Below are 17085 nucleotides of genomic sequence, written 5' to 3'. Positions count from 1 at the left end.
AATGATGTGGCAGCTTACACATCTGCCAGGACCACCATCTGCATCACTTCTATAATATTGCCTATTAGAGGTAATTTTTGTGTAAATCATTTAGCGAATTCTGTAAATATCTAATCACTGTAAAATAAAATATATGCTAAAATATAAATTAGTGACATCACTTAGGTATGCAGCATGATGCAACTGACATATTCCCACCAACCCAATTATTAAAGGTTCCTAATACATGATATCCGGGTTTTCATCTGACCTCCGGTTTCAGTGAAATGAAACACAAGTATGTGAAAAATGCAAAGCTTACACTGAAAGAAGAACTGTGTTTTATTACTCATACACAGTGACAATCCTCTGCTGGAGAAATGCACTGGAGCAAATACCACACAAGTCATGACTGCATACGGGAAGGAGAAACGTGCTGCACAAAGCACAATTGTGGATAGGAGAAAAATCACAGGTATTTGTAAGACAAGGTAGGAGGCTTTGCACCATTGCTGCTGGCATCCAGGTAATACTGCTGTATGATGTTAGGCACTACCGAGCAGCGGGAGCCTGCCTGGGCATTGACAAATGGGGGTGGTCAGTGGATTTCCTAGCAGCCACGCCCTGTCTCAAGGGGTTATTGACAGCCACCGCCTGTCGCGTGAGACTATGTGCATGGTGGGCCTCACCCAGCACCGCCTCCTTCCCTCAGCAGCTTGGCAATGACCCCGCCCTGTCTCCCACCTCCACCTTTGCAGCTATAAAATGCACCACTCCTAGTGCGCATGCCTGCGCCCCCTAGTCGCGTCCGGGGGGGGGTGGCTATTTATAGTAAGTGACGTCACCTAGAAATAGAACGAGGCGGCGCAGAGCCTCCACCCCTCCCCTGCGGTCTCCTCAACCCCGCCCCCTCCATGCCTTCACAGGGCGCAGGCGCAGGGCGGGTAAGTGCGCGAGGCGCGGAGCGGGTCGAGAGGTAGGCGCGCGAGGTTGTTAACGCCCTGCTCGAGGGGGAGCCGAGCGCGCGCGCCTGTGTGTCGCTCCGCAACGGTCGCTGAGGTGCCTGCTAGCCGCTGAGCGCGTGGCGCCAACGGCCGCCGAGCCCTGAGCGCGAGGCGCCAACGGCCGCTTCCAGGCGAGCGCGAGGCGCTAACGGCCGCCGAGCCCTGAGCGCGAGGCACCGACGGCCGCGGAGTGAGCGCGGTAACCCCCCTCCCCACACACACACACACACACGCCCCACCGGCAGCGCCCGCTCTCCCTTCCGCCCCCCCGCGTGCGAGGGGAGCCCCGGAGAGCCCAGCCCGGCAGCCACTACGGACGCGGCGATGGGGGACCGAGAGCAGCTGCTGCAGCGAGCCCGCCTGGCCGAGCAGGCGGAGAGATACGACGACATGGCCTCCGCCATGAAGGCGGTGAGTGGGGAGGATGCGGCGGGGGTGTCCCGTACCGCGACCCACGCGCCGTGTCTCCTCAGTCACGGGTGGCGCCTTCTCGCTCCGCCGCGGGGCTCGGGGCGCCGGGCAGAGGCTGCGTGTGGCCGCCCCTCTCCGCAAGCGCCCGGGCTGGGGGACCCCCCCTGCCGTGTCCTTGCCGGGGGAACCTTCCCCATCGCCCCGCGCTGGGCTGGGGATGCTGGGTTTGACCTTGGAGCCATGGGGCTCGCCTGGGAACGGGCTTCAAGCCGCGCGCTGAGGGTGCTGCTGTGCTCACAGGTGGGTCTGGGGAAGCCTAGCAGGGCAAGAGCACCCTGGCCTTGCTAGATGCCTCTAAGACCGGCGCGAGGCCTTACGCCCTGACCTGGGCAGCTTTCATTCAGAGAGCGTGTAATTACGGCCTATGGGGACATAAACACTCACAGCTCGGCGCTCTTGCACTCCCCAGGACTTGCCTGCCTTTGCCTCCCTGCTGCAGCAGAATTTGCTTACTATAATGACTACTACCTGTACACAGCTGTGAATACTGGAGTGAATCCAAATGACATTTAAAGGTAGATTAAACCTGCCCTTTTTAAAGGGAGTGTTTCACAGTAATGTGTACTGAACAGGTAAGAAGTTAGCCAAGCAAACTAATATCTAAACTTCTCTTACTAATACGTGAGAGTCACTGAAGAGTAGTTTTTTAAAACTGAATATTGATGTTAACACTTGGCATCCTTCCAGCACATCTGTTCTGTCTCACTGATCTGGTCATATTAATTTATATTATGTTTAGCACCCAAAGGTGCTTGTTCATAGCACTGTTGTGAGGTGGTGCTGTCTAAATAGACATTACCCACTCCAAAGAATTAAGTTTCAGGTATCGTCCATAAGATGGCAAATCAATCCATCCAAGATTCAGAATAAAACGTTCACCCCCCAGTTACTATCCCATGCCTTACAATAAAAGTTTAAAAATTATTGAATTCTGTTCTGTACTGATTTGTATGGTCAGCTTCCTATGCAGAATAGTACAGCACAACTTGATATATGGCTAATATAATTCTTATACAAGTGCTCTTGGATATGTCTATGACAGAGCTATTATGTTTGAAGTGATAAACTATATGAATGGCAGGACTAGATTTTGCTAATTGAATGGGAATGACTACCTTTAGAAATACCTTTTGTTGTTAATTTTACTCTGCTCCCCCCACTTATTTGGACAAGCCTAGGTACAGGTTTTAGTGACATCTATTGGTGATCCAGGAAATACTTTGTAAAATTAGGATAAATTTAGAAATATAAAAATGATAGCTGAAAAATGCTTACTATTTAGAATTCCCTTTTTAAATATTGAAATGTATGACAATAAAATCAAAAGCAGAGTGTAGCTACTATCTTGCAGGAAATTATGCAGATAATTAGTGTTTGTCTAATAGATCATTTTAAATGGTAAACATTTTTTGCTATTTTTGAACATTACATTTTGTGTCAATCTTTCTACTTTGTTTGCCATATTTCCTTTACCCTCCAATAATGCATAAGATGATGCAATTTCTTTAGGGCTCTAACTTCAGCATTTGACTTAGCGCATTGAATTTTGACAGAGGCGGTGATTACTTCTTTAATCCATGCATAATAATTAAACAAAATTAAGATGGAAGTTAAAATGTTTCTTTATAGACATGAGGCTTATAAGCATACTTTTTGCAGGCGTTCATTCTAAAACATGATGTAACTTCTCAAATATACAAGGGTGTTCTAGGTGGTTTTTAGGAGCCTACATTTTAAATGACAAGGAATGTACCACATGGGTGCTTACAATTAGCATTTCCTCTAATTTCATTACATATAACCTAAGCAAAAAGCTTCTATAGTTTAAAATAACTCTACCCCTCTAGAAAGGCAAATATTTTCTTTGCATATTAGTTTCGCTGACAAGTGCACACACAAACGTAAATTGGGAAAAAATCTTAGTTTAAGGCTATTTATGTAATATGAGGGTGCAAAAACACCCCACAGATTTAAAGATGGGAAGTAGGATTTGTATTTCAGTTTGTGTATATGAGAAATAGGAGGCTAAAGGCTTTAGCAGTACGTTTCAAGGTTAATGCTAGTTTTGTAAAAAGCTAACTGATGTAGCAATTCTAATCATTTAAACCTTATAGGAAATACTGTATATTTGTTAAAGAAATAGTACAATCAGTAACTGCTTTTGAGTATTTTTCTTCTTGGCTGAATGCTAGCCTTTTCCCACCTACCATGATATGTAGACAGAAGAAAATAAATCTGCAGTGTGACAGTTAGTGAGTTTGATTTTCTTTCGGCACCCTAGAGTTCCCTCCGTGAGAAATAGTCAAATGCATCTCTCTAAAATGGCATTTTGCTAAGGGGTGTGGCACATTCATTTAATAAAATCTTTTTATAATGCTTCAGTAAACTAACATTTTAATGAATATGGTAGGCACACCATTTTCAGACTTAAATAATATAATAGGACTTTACATTTCTAGGGAGCTTTTGACATTTCCTTTTTCATATAAGGCAGTGGTTCCAAGCCTTTTCGATCATACAGATGCCTTTTTAATCTATTAAAATTTCACAGACCCTGCTTCCCTGGGGAAGAAGAAAAAGAGAAGTAAAGATTGGGCCCACAGACCCCAGCAGTACAGTTGTGGACTACAGGTTGGGAACCACTGATACATAATGTTGACAGTTTTGTGATTTCAGTATTACATCTTCTGGTTCTTTTCTCTTTTCACTGATCTTTTTTGCTAGTACTCTGTGTGGAGGAGCTGTTATCAGGGAAGCTTTTTATCAAAGTGCTACCTCTGCCTGCTGCAGGACTGTCTAGTGCAGGGGTGAGCAATAGGTTTTGATAAGGAGCCACTCCAAGAATTTCATGAGTGGTCCAGGGCTACACTTTTATATTAATGAAGAGTATGTGGGGGCCTGGGATGAAAATTGGGCACCAGGAGGGAGCTCTGGATAAGGGATTGGGATGCAGGAGGGTGAAGGAGGGGGTTGTAAACTGGGACAGTAGATGAAGGTGCAGGATCTGGGAAAGGGTTTGGGTACAGGAGAGGATTCTGACCTGGAAGCGGGGTGTAGGAGGATGTGCAGAGTCTGGGAGGGAATTGTGACCAAGAGGCATGATGCAGAGGCTTTGAGTTGTGACTTGGGGCAGGGAGTTGGGGTATAGGAAGGGCTGGAGTGTCAGGTTCAAGCTCTGGCCAGGATCCTCGCCTGCCATGCCCCCACATGCCGATCAAAGTATCCATCTGCTGGGGCCAGCATGTGCATCTCTGTGCGGCATGCTCAGAGTCTCCATGCACTACCTCCATCTGGAAACCTTACTGGGTGTTCAGTGGAGAGACCCCGTGGCCCTAGCATGTGGCTGCTTTGCGCAGAACATGAGGAACACAGCAGGCAGGGAGTCTGCCTCATGGTCCCATTGAGCCATAGGACATTGGTGGTCCTAGAGTATTGTGGTATATGCCAGATCTTGCCTATGGGCTGTAATTTTTCCTGCCTCAGTCTAATGCTTTTTGTTGGTTTGATAGCAAGGATATCTTCAATGCAGAATCAACTTGTGGGATTGGCATCCAAGTTGTCTTTACCTACAAATGAGCAGCCACAGTACAGAGCTATAACCAAGTTATTGTGTTATCACTGATGCTCCCAGTTACCTGTGTGATTCAGAGACTTGTGGGGTCTTATCCCATGTTCTTTGTGCTACAGTAAGCTGAGCCTCTCTGAATGAGACAGTTGTGGGATAATTTGTCACTGGTTGGTCAGATCTGGGGAGAAGGATGTCAAATTGTGGCAAAGCACTGGAGAATTTATGCATTCAAATGAGTTAATCTGTCCCCACTGCACAGTGGGTGGGTTACCATCTTGACTAAAAACCGACACCTGAATTTGTCTAGACCTTCAGACAGGCAAGCTAGCCTGAGTTGAAAGCACAGGTAGACTCTGGTGAGTGAATTTTGTGTGTGGATGTAAGCTTGCCAGGTAGGTTGACTGGTCAGTTACTTGCTGAATATTTGACTGTCAAATAATAAACACTAAAAAATATCCTGATATAGGTGCTAGCCTATTTTTGATTGTAGCATGGTGTCATTTTTTTTGGTGGGGAGGAGGATTAGAACTTCATTTTATATTGTATTTTTCTCAGTTAAAATAACTCAGATATTTGACTTTTTCTTTTTAAATGAAGTATATTCATTTAAGGCTAATCTTATTGGGGACCATGACATTTTTTATTACTGTTCTAATAAACTAGTGCTTGAAAATAATTGGCCATTTTTTTACCGAACTTTACTGAATAGTTGACTACTTATATTTGGATTAATCAAAAGTTCAAACGAATCACGAGACAACACCTGAATAAGAGCCTGAGTTAACTTCCTGAACACACACACCTTCATTGACTCCTTATCATACTTCTATTAGGGATGTAAGCAGCTAGTCGAATGGTCACTTGACTAGTCTTTCTCCCCCTACCACCTGCTGCCTCTCTCAGAGAGAAGAAACAAGGGGGAGAGCAGGAGCTGGTGCCAGCACTGTTGCTGTGGGAGGCAGAGTTATAGCATGGGCACCAGGTACAAGTTGGGAATCAGCTGATTTCCAGCTCATGCTTGGTCCCCCACATTGCGCCTCTTCCTTTAGTTGTATTACAAGACGAGCAGCTCTTAATATGTTTAAAAGGCAGAGCTACAGCAGGGTTAGCTTCTGGGCCCGGGAGCTAACCCTACTGTGGCTCTGCAGTCCCCTTCCCCACCCGTTATTGTCTGACTGAATAGTTGATGGAAACTCCATCAACTACTCATTTAGCTGATTAACCACAATTGAACATTCCTAACTCTTATCATGGCTATGGTAAGTCACGGTAATGTGGGAAGTTTTTTTTTGACTATGGGGTAATAGGTAAACAGGCAGTCCCCGGGTTACGTACAAGATAGGGACTGTAGGTTTGTTCTTAAGTTGAATCTGTATGTAAGTCGGAACTGGCGTCCAGATTCAGCCTCTGCTGAAACTGATCAGTTTCAACAGCGGCTGAATCTGGATGCCAGTTCTGACTTACATACAGATTCAACTTAAGAACCCCAGGCATCCCCAAGTCAGCTGCTGCTGAAACTGATCAGCGGCTGATTCCAGGAAGCCCGGGGCAGGGGCTTCCTGTAGTCAGCCACTGCTGGTCAGTTTCAGCAGCGGCTGACTTGGGGATGCCTGGGGCAGAGCAGCTAGGGTGCTGCTCTGCCCCAGGCGTTCTGATTCAGCCGCTGCTGAAACTGACCAGCAGTGGCTGAATCAGGACGCCTGGGGCAGAGCAGCTGGGGTGCTGCCGGGTTGGTCCAGTAGCGCCCAGAGCGGCGCTACAGGACCAACCGGCAGCGCCCCAGCTGCTGTACCACAGGCGTCTGGAGCAAAGCCGCAGAGCACGGGGGCAGTGGGACAGCCCAGACGTGCCGTGGCTGTCCTGCTGCCCTCGGGCTCTGCGGCTTTGCTCTGCTTTGCTCCCCGTCCCCCTGGTCTGTAGACCAGGGGGACGGGGAGCAAAGTGGCGGAACAGCAGGCAGCCCAGATGCGTCTGGGCTGTCCGCTGCCTGCGTGTTCCGCCGCTTTGCTCTGCTTTGTTCCCCGTCCCCCTGGTCTGCAGACCAGAAGGACGGGGAGCAAAGCGGCGGAACACGCGGGCAGCAGACAGCCCAGACGCGCGTCTGGCGCTTTGCTTCCTCTCCCTGGTCTGCTGGAGACCAGGGAGAGGGCCCCGTTCGTAACTGCGGATCCGACGTAAGTCGGGGACTGCCTGTATTTTACTAACTGAAACTCAAGAGCACTCTATTCCAGCAAGAGATGGCTGTGGATATAGGGGGAAAGAAAGCTTCCTTCTGTCTTTAAGCCAGTATTTTTTAACGATGAGGGACATGGGGAAGACTGAAAAGTGATCTATGGCATGGCAAACAGCTTCATTACAGAATGTTTTGTCTACTACTACAGCAAATTTTATTTCTGTAGTGCATAAAGCAGGAAGTGACTCCTTGAGAACTGCAACCCTTATGATGGTCTCACTCTTCATGCAATGAAATAAACGACAGTAGTATGATTTGGAACCTGGGGACTCCAGTTAAATATTCACCTGTTGTTGCTTGCAGCCTTCTAACTGAAAGGACAGCAGTGTGTGTGAACAATAAAATAGGGCCAAACAACCCCACCAAAACTTCCAAACTCATGCAAATGAGAAGGAAATTGGACAGAAAAAGTGGCATGCACATAGGGTCAGGATGACATCAGGAAGGAGGCTCCCTTCACTTGATCAGAGGAAGGCAGGGTGTGTTTCAAAAGGATCAGTTTGTGGATTAGTGCCAGTCCTTGAGATTTGTCGCACGTTAAGAAGGCAGAAAGCCATTCCCTGCTATCAAAATGATTGAGAAACGCTAATGTAGAGAACTCATGCCATGAGCAGCAGAACAAGAGCAGTGCACAGTAGCCTCCTCCAAACACAAGGTGCTGCTGAGTTGCAAATCTTGAGTCCGTTTCCCTCAGATGTTGACACTGACAATCCAGAGACTTGAGGTTACATAGTAGTTTTACTCCACTCCATGAGCCCTTAATGGAAAAATAGGCCTTTCCAGAATGGTGTTGAGCTTTAATAGTGATGGTCAGTTCAGCCTTGGGATGTAAAGTACTGTATGTACCACGTACTGTATTGTATTCACAGTTGAGAGGACTGTACCAGTACATATTTTGAAGGTAACCATGTCCATGTCAGCTTCTGCATGAAACTAATCTAATTATAACCCCATGATGGGGGAGGCGAGGCAGGGGACAGACAGACAGATTTGGAAATGTGTGTGGTTTTCACTTGTATGTATTCCTTATCTAAAACATATAGAGAATATTATTCCAGGTTGAAGGGTCATGGTGTTGCATAGCTTCAGCATATAACTTCCAAGATTCCATTCTCCTCATGTCTGACAAAGGCAATGGGGAAGTGATGTTGGGCCCACTACTGAGTGAGATAGTTAAAGGTACCCTGCAAAAAATAGAAATTTGGTTTATATTTTATTGTTTCTCTGATGTATAGGCAACCTGAAAGCTCTCATGCACACTCTCACCTCTCTCCTCCCCTCCATCCCCCAATCCACCATCCCATACACCCTCTGCAGGTTTCAGATGTGTTCTGGAAGTTCTCTTTTCCCTTAATTAAAGGAATGGGTGCTGAATCCTTGATAAATCCTTCTCTCAAATATTGTAGTTAAAAACTGTTGATACCTGTTCAAGAATAAAAATCCAATCACTTCCTTGACGCTTGCATTGTTAAAATCCTCCTCCTTGTTCTATCTGTAGCCTTCAACAGGAATGTTAAAATCCATTTAACTGTGTAATCACTGAAAATTTCAGCGTTTACACGTGGGATGGCAGTCGGCTCCCTGGAAGCCAGTGTGTGTAAGGAGAGGGCTTTTAAGCCAGCTTCCCGCATATCATGAACCCAGACACGCAGGCCTCCTCCGTTAGTGTAACCGTGTACAAGGTTTTCTCAACCTTAGTCCTCAAGGACAAATCTTCTAATTTTTGAAAAAAGCAGAACAAACCTTCTCTACCAAAAGCACTTTCTCTTTCAGCTACCTAATAAAGCCAAAATCAGCAAAAAAGTACCCACACAATAAATATCTTTTTTCTTTACAAGAAATCAAGATATTTGCTTCCTTCAAGATCTCCCCCTGCCTGTGCTCCCTAGGCCTGGGGGAAGATGATCATACAGGCTATCCCATGTCTCTTCCCAGTCCTGGCTTGAGGAGAAGGGCTACTGTAGGTGCACCACCACCTCCCCCGCAGGCGTGGCCTGGGCAGGGTAGGAGGTCTGTGCCAGCCTCCCCCGCTGGCACTATGATGGCTGGGGAATGGAGAAACAAGGGGGCACGTAGGCTTGGTCACAGCGGCCCTGTTGGGTAGGCCAGTAGTGCAGGTGGCGGGGGCTACCAGTGGGTCCTGTAAGGGTTGGCAGGGGTTGGGCTAGCTGACCCTGTTGGTGCTCCTGGGGGTGGGGGTGGGAGGGCCTGCAGAAGTGTTGTGGAGAATGCAAGGGGAGGGGTTTTAGGCAGGGAGGCCACTCTACCAGTGGCAGTGGCAGGCAAGATGGTAGAGCCCCATTCCCAGTTAGCCATTCTCTTGTTGGTGTGGCTGCCCCCCAGTGGTCACTGCAGGATAACTCTCCACTGTGTTCACTGCCCCCCTTTTTCTCCTGCTACCTTTTTCATGTTATGGGAAACTACCCAGTTTCAAGCACATCCCATTTTCCTGGCAGAACCTGACCTTGCTTCCAGTTGGGAGAAGAGGAAGCGGCACACCAAACTTGGTTCTAGCTCTCACCATTTAGAAGGAAAGTTTTCTTCATTGATGTCTGTTGACTCTTTGAGCTTTCCTGTGCTGGTCTGATCAGTTTGACTTTTGCACCAGTCTCCTGAGTGATTAACTAGAATATTTTTTGCTTGAGTTAGTCTGTCCATAACTTGAATTTCTGTTATGATTGGAGATGGAGTTGCTCTGTTTTTGTCAAATTGCTTTGTGTAAGTAAGCACTTTATAAGTAAGTGTTATAATGCACTTTATAGTTGCAGAATTGTATCTTTAAAAACATTAGATTGGAAGGGACCTTTCAAAATTACCTTTCTAGATTGTCTGCAGTATTCTTAAATTCATGGATTGTGGACTATTCTCAACATAAAACAATTTACAGACCATAGAATCAGAATTGGAGACTTCAAGAGGTCATGTAGTTCCTTTCCCCTTACCTCATGGCAGAACTAAGCATTAATCATTCAAGCATCCGTGGTCAGTCTACCTCACCTTAGTTAAATAAAAATACTGCTTAATTATACTAATTTACAAAATGTTTACAACAAAGCTGCAAAACTAAATGGGAGATTTATGAAATGCATGGTCAACCTGTGAAACTCCTTGCCAGTAGCAGTGTAAAATTTTGATTAATTGGCTAATTGAATAGTTGATGCAGTTTGCCTAAACTTCTGTTGCTACACTTCAAAGGCAAAAGCACTGCGGGGAGCATGGGTCAGCAGGGAACTCAAGCAGCCCCCTGCTGGCTCCGGGTTCCCCATGGTGTTTCAAAGCAGCAGTGCTGCATGGAGCCTGGTGTCAACTCTTAAGTCTCCCAGCTGACCACAGGCTCCATGCAGTGCTGCTGTTTTGAAACACTATAGGGAGCTCAGTGTCAGGCTGCACAAAGCATTTCAAAGCAGCAGACCCTGGGCTCCATGCAGCACTGCCCCTTTGAAATGCCATATGCAGCCCAGGCCAGCTTGGGACTCCTGGCTGGCCCCAGGCTATAAGAGACATTTCAAAGCGGCAGTGCTGTGTGGAGCCTGGGGGGGGGGGAGGTTTTCTGATAGAGGCAGTAATGAGGGGAGGACCTACTAGTTGACTAGTGTGTCGACAAGTCCTTCACATCCCTACTTGCCAGAGTATGTTGTGAAAGCTAGGTCTTTAACAGGATTCAAAGGAGAACCAGATAAATTTATGGAGGGTAGTTCCATCAATGATTATTAGCCAGGATGAGTAGGAATGGTGTCCTTAGCCTCTGTTTGTTAGAGGCTGGGAATGGGTGACAGGATGGGATCACCTGGATTACCTGTTCTGTTCATGCCCTCCGGGGCACCTGGCATTGGCCACTATTGGAAGACAACATGTTCTTAACCTAAACCTTAAATTTATTTCAGTGTTAGGGCTAGATGCAAGAAATGTAGAACTTGAAGATCAAATAACTTTTTTGATAATGCATAACATCTTTTTATTCTGAGCAGGATCCCCTTATGGTAAGCACTTATCAAACACATTAAAAATACTTAGGTTCACCTATGTCAAAAATGTAGATGCTCCATGTTGGAGAAGTTTACAACATATATAAGTTGGGATGATTGTATTTTTTATTCACACAGTTGTAGGGAATTGTGGCTACTTAAATTTGGAAGTGAAAAGAGACCATGAATGGAGAGGGAAACTGAAGGTGGCTTATACTACAAAGTGGTTAATCCAGTGGTCACCAGCCAGTAGATCAGCATCTGCTGGTAGATCTTAATAGCCTCTTAGCCAAACCAGTCAGGCTTACTTGTCAGAGGCTTTAGCTGCCCCTCCCCTCACTGGTGCACAACTGCTACCCTTTGCCTTGGATCTCTCTCCTCAGGAGCCTCCTGCTTGTTGGGCAGAGGAGGGTGCTGATAACAAGGTGCCCCCTCTCCCACTCTGTATCCTGTCTCCACAGAGAAGAGAGGGAATACAATAAGGCTTGGGATGGAGGGAGTTTGCATTTGGGAGTGGTGTAGTGCCAGGCAGAGATGAGCCAGTCTAGCCCCACTGTACCACCATGTAGGAGCCACCTGTGGTAAGCAGGGCCCAGCTGGAGCCCACATCCTGAAACCCTATGCCAGTCATGAACCCCCTTCTGCACCCTAAACCCCTGCCCTAGCCCCAAGCACCCCCTGCATCCAAACATGCTTCTAGAACCTGCACCTAGAACCCCTTCCGGTGCTCCTAACAGCCTGCCCCAAGATCAGCTCAGAGCCCTTCTCAACTACAAATCCCTTAATCTAAGACCAGATTCTGTGCCCCAACCTGCTGCCCCAGCCTGGTGAAAGTGAAGAAGGATGGAGTGAGCAGGGGTGGGGCCTCAGAAGGGGCACAAAGGAGGCGGGGAAAGGGTATTTGAGTGTGAGGTAGATCTTGGATTACACTTAAATTCTAAAAGTGATCTTGTGCTTAAAAAGGTTGGAGACCACTGGGTTAATCTGTCAGTGTTTCTCAGCCAGTGGTACGAGTACCCTCAGGTACTTGATGTACCCTCCCAGACTACTCTCAACACAACTGAAATTTGGAGAATACGGAATTTTTGTTTCAAGTTTTACAACACTTTCTTACTTTTGTATTTTTTACAACCAAAAATTTCATTGCCTGCACAGCTACGATTAAGTTGTTTAAACAAATGTGTTGCAATGGTAGAAAAAAAATTGTCTGAAAACTGTTAAGTACTGGGGGTACTTGATAAAAAAGGTTGAGAAACACTGATCTGTGTTATACAGTTTGAGTTATGGTAGCATAACTCAGATCAACACAGCTAAAATCTACTTACTGAAGAGTGTACAGGAGAGTGATTGGCAGACAATTCAGTGAGTCTTCATTAGACTTGGTAAAGTGACTGCTGGTGGATTTGAGCGCTGCAGCATGTATCCTGTAGTGGATACAAGCCCTGCGTAGGTGAGTGAGGCACGGCCACAGAAAGAAGATGAGCAGCTAATGGGGTACGTTAGCTTTAAGAAGCATTCTATGGATATGATGGCCTAAGGCTAAAGATTGTATATAGTGTTTCTAAATAGCAAACAGAACAGTTAGTTTTGTTTGAGTTATCTTATTCAAACTTGTTCTCTTTAAATGAAGATACCATTTGGAATCTGGTTTTCCATTGGCTGCCTTGGAAAGTGATAGAGAGCACAAGCCTCTCAAACTGAGTCACTGAGATATAGAAGCAGTGCGTTATGGAGGAATGGGTTGCAAGCTATTAAATACGTTAGTTACTTTCTCTACAGAGATTCTAAATATGGTGCAACCGTTCTTGCTATGACCGTTCTAATTTTTCATCAAGATGAATTTTGTATCTGAAACTAGACACCATTCTTGGATTGTTTATGGGTTACTGTAGTACTCTAGAAATGTTATCTTAAATTTGGTAAGAATGATAAGATTTACATTTGTAGCATTGCTATATAAATATACAAATTTCTTTTAATAGTTATGAAATCATTTTGGCTGCATCTCAGTAGCAATGAGAAGCAACATTTCCTTTGCCAGGTTAATCTTTTTCCTCAGGTATCACAAGTTTTGATACGTTGTTTATAAAGCATGCTTAGTATTGTAGACTCACAAGTCAAACCACTTAGCATTTACCAAGAGCCATCTGCCCACTCCCCCCAATTAAGAACCTCCAATTGTTGCTAAAATAGAACTAATCCTAATCTATAGTCTAGAACAGCCGTGGCCAGCCCTCAGTTCTTCTCCTCCTTCCCCCCAAAAGTGCGGCTCGTGAAGCCCCCCTGTGCCCCTGAAAACAGCCCCAGGCTCCCTGTGCTCACCAAGGCAAGGGAGTCATCTGGTGTGGCCATTCAAAATGGCATCTCCAAGTTGATAGTGCCTGGCAGGAGCCTGATGTGGCCAAAAAGCTTTTAACTGCATTTCTTAAAGGGGCAGTCCCCCCTTTTTCCGCTGCCTGCGCCCCTCCAGCTTCCCTGTGCTTACTGGGTCGGAGCTGCAGGGTTTTAAAAATGGCACCCATGATGGCAGACATCTTAAAGGGGAAGCCTCGGTTTAGTTAGTTTGCTTCACAATTCTGGTGTGGCTCTTCGGGGAGGGGGGGGGGGGTTCCGCCACTGTTTTGGCTCTGTTAAATGTGTTAGCCACCCCTGTGCTATATGCACAACTATTTTGGCTCTTTGCCTGTAATGGGTTGGCCACCCCTGGTCTAGAAATTTAAATATATACTAAGTCAAAGGTATTGTAATCATGCAATATTTAAAAAATACTACTGTATCCTCTTGGGTCAGCATAAAAGCTGCAACAATTCATTAGGCAATTTTTATCTTACTCCCATGGGATGTTCTTGTACCTTTTTGAACCTTTCAATTGACTCCATTTTATATAACTTTCTCCCTTGGCCTGCTTTGAAATACCAGGTTGTAATCCCCATTTTAACTGAAAACAGGACAAATTTTAATCAGATTGTATGAATGTTGCTCTTTAAGGCAATGTAGAACGTGCTGTGGTGCAGTACAACTTAATTCTCATCTAATGGCCACGCATACTATCTTTTCATCACACAGCAGAGCCAACAGCAGGGTTGAATATGGAGAGGAATTGAAATATCTGACACTGCCTTGTATTGAGCTTTTGAGTGGTATTGAACATTTGAATTCAGTAGGAAAAGTGTATGGTGTGTTGGCCTTTTTGGAAAGACTTTCCAAATCAGTTATTTTCTTAAATAGTTAGAAGTACACTGTTCAATTGCTGTTCTTAATGAAGTCTCTTTAATACTACTTTAAAGAGTAGTATAAACATTTACCATAACACCTTCCTAAGTTATTTATAAGGTTTAAACTGACATAGGAATTTTCTTTCTTAAAGGAATTGACTTGTACTCAGGTCTTCTGTTCTAGTTAAACTGACCAAGGACCCCACCTTGAGTTAGTACCCATCTAGAAGGATTTGTTTCCCCTTGCAGTTTCTAAATTGATATGGTGGAAATACTGAATGAGGGTTGCATGTTGTTCTTCAAAGCCTACCCGTTTTAAGTTGATCTTTCTGTGTATTTGCAGGTGACTGAGCTGAATGAACCCCTCTCTAATGAAGATAGAAACCTGTTATCTGTAGCCTACAAAAATGTGGTTGGGGCTAGGCGATCTTCCTGGCGAGTCATCAGCAGCATAGAGCAAAAAACTATGGCAGATGGGAATGAGAAGAAGCTGGAAAAAGTTAAAGCATACAGGGAGAAGATCGAAAAAGAGCTGGAGATAGTCTGCAATGATGTTTTGGCCCTCTTGGATAAGTTCTTGATCAAAAACTGCAATGAATTCCAATATGAGAGCAAGGTCTTTTATCTGAAAATGAAAGGAGATTATTACCGCTACTTGGCAGAAGTTGCTGGTGGTGAGAAGAAAAACAGTGTTGTGGAAGCATCAGAGATTGCCTATAAAGAGGCTTTTGAAATCAGCAAAGAGCACATGCAGCCCACTCACCCAATAAGGCTTGGGTTGGCACTCAACTTCTCTGTGTTCTATTATGAAATCCAGAATGCACCTGAGCAGGCCTGCCTTTTAGCCAAACAAGCCTTTGATGATGCCATAGCTGAGCTGGACACACTAAATGAGGATTCCTACAAGGACTCCACTCTTATCATGCAGTTACTCCGAGACAACCTCACTCTCTGGACAAGTGACCAGCAGGATGAGGAAGCAGGAGAGGGCAATAACTAAAGGGCTTTCATTCCAGCCCTCCTTCATCCACTTCACTATTTCCTTCCCACAATATTTCCTTGCCACAGTCTCACTAAATATATAGTGCAGGGGTGGGGAACCTAAGGCTTGCATAGATCCGGCACCTGGGGCTCAAGGCTCCCCCTCATCATTGGGGAGCCAACACTGGCCCCTCAGTCCCCATGCTGTTCCCCCTATGGGGCTGGAGTACAAAATCTACTAGCCTGGGCCCAATGGTTTTTTTTTTTCCTCCATGTGTTAGCAGCCTCTGATCAAAAAAAGGTTCCTCACCCTGATCTAATTCAAAGCCTATCTGTATTGTCAGCACAGATGTTCAGATCCTGCGGTTCATGGTATCAGCAGGCAGTTTTAGATATGTCTTCATGAACATTGCTAAATTGATTGGTTTTTTTAATCTGCCTGTTTATCAGAGTTTAATTTGAATGGTGCAGAAAGATGCATATTAAGGAGGCATTTTAGATATGGGCAAGAAAAATTGAAAGTGAATTAATCAGAAATTTAATCTTTAAATTTTCTATTTGAAACAAGCTTGATAGTATTGTATGAAGCAGATCTTGTGCATGCAAAGCAAATTAGTGGCGAGGAGTCCTGTGGCACCTCCTCGCCGCTTTTGCTTTGTATCAGAAGGTTAGCCGTGTTAGTCTGAATCTGCAAATTAGCCACCTAAAATCTTTTAACTGATAAAACAGTTAAAAGGCTGGTGTGAAGTGACAACTTAATTCTCTATCAGTTTACAGACTGTTCAGAATGTGAGGTTTTGGTAGCAGCTTGTTTTTTTGCCTCTATCTTATGATGTGCACAGACTTTCATTTACTGCAATGCATCTACTTAAAAGTTTTGATACTTGTAACCTTTTTTGCCGTTTTAAAAAATCATGAATTTATTTTTTGTAAACTCTTTGGCTGTTTAGTTGTCTGTGTATTCTGACAGCACCACGTCTGTTAGCCCTTGTTAAGATGGATGACTCTGAGATGCCGGACTCCTAAATTAAATGTTTTGGAATTAAATGAATAAAATAAAATGTTGCTTCAGGAATATTATCTCTGTAGGAGTTGTCCTGTCTTCTTTTCATAAAGATAGAGATTTATAGAGATGTCCAACTTGCAAAGCTTAGATTGTACTAAATACACTGATGGAGAACATAGCAATCCAAACTAAACATGTAACATTGCTCTCCTATTTCCTAGTGGGGCTGCCAGTTGTATATTCAGGGCAGTAACTTGCTAGTGCAGTTGTAATGCAAGCCTACTGATCAATGTTTACAAGATCCTAAATAATACTGCTAGTTTTACTAATTAGGTAAAAAAAATTGAATTTTTTTGCTTCTGTCCATAACGACTTGTGGATTTTATTTCCTTAGAAGCTACAACTGAGTTTCTTATACCCTTTAATGAATTCTGATTTAAGTTTCTTTAAATGAAACCATAGCATTATCATGCACTCATGTTGTATAGTGTTAGCTACTAAGGAGTTACCTCAGCCACATTTTTATCTGTAACGAGCCTCTCCTCTAACCTTCTGATTTTAAATTCAGTCTGAGGTCATATTGAACATGTGCTGTCCAGCCAGCCCCTGCAGTTCCTCAGAGCCCTGCAGTTCCTCAGAGTAGAGTTGAGCTGTCTGGATCTT

General features: G+C 44.9%; 1 protein-coding gene across 4 annotated transcripts; it reads left to right on the top strand.

The window, feature by feature from the left end:
• Positions 1 to 859: 859 nt before the first annotated feature.
• YWHAH (tyrosine 3-monooxygenase/tryptophan 5-monooxygenase activation protein eta) lies at positions 860 to 16496 on the top strand. 4 transcript variants are annotated; one of them, XM_089775173.1, is made up of 4 exons: positions 930 to 1394; positions 1864 to 1969; positions 4006 to 4085; positions 14779 to 16496. In XM_089775173.1, exons 2-4 carry the CDS (start codon positions 1957 to 1959, stop codon positions 15433 to 15435), a joined length of 750 nt encoding a protein of 249 aa, XP_089631299.1. In that variant the 5' UTR covers positions 930 to 1394; positions 1864 to 1956; the 3' UTR covers positions 15436 to 16496. The 4 variants fall into 4 exon arrangements, with proteins under 4 accessions (XP_006125493.1, XP_089631299.1, XP_075754121.1 ...); XM_006125431.5 differs by lacking the exons at positions 930 to 1394; positions 1864 to 1969; positions 4006 to 4085 and adding an exon at positions 860 to 923; XM_075898006.2 differs by lacking the exons at positions 1864 to 1969; positions 4006 to 4085.
• Positions 16497 to 17085: the final 589 nt, after the last annotated feature.

The sequence above is a fragment of the Pelodiscus sinensis genome, chromosome Z (genome assembly GCF_052426305.1).
Source record: "Pelodiscus sinensis isolate ZL-2025 chromosome Z, ASM5242630v1, whole genome shotgun sequence".
Taxonomy (NCBI): domain Eukaryota; kingdom Metazoa; phylum Chordata; order Testudines; family Trionychidae; genus Pelodiscus; species Pelodiscus sinensis.
Note: the sequence above shows the minus strand (reverse complement) of the source record. Positions and strands in the feature narration are given on the sequence as shown.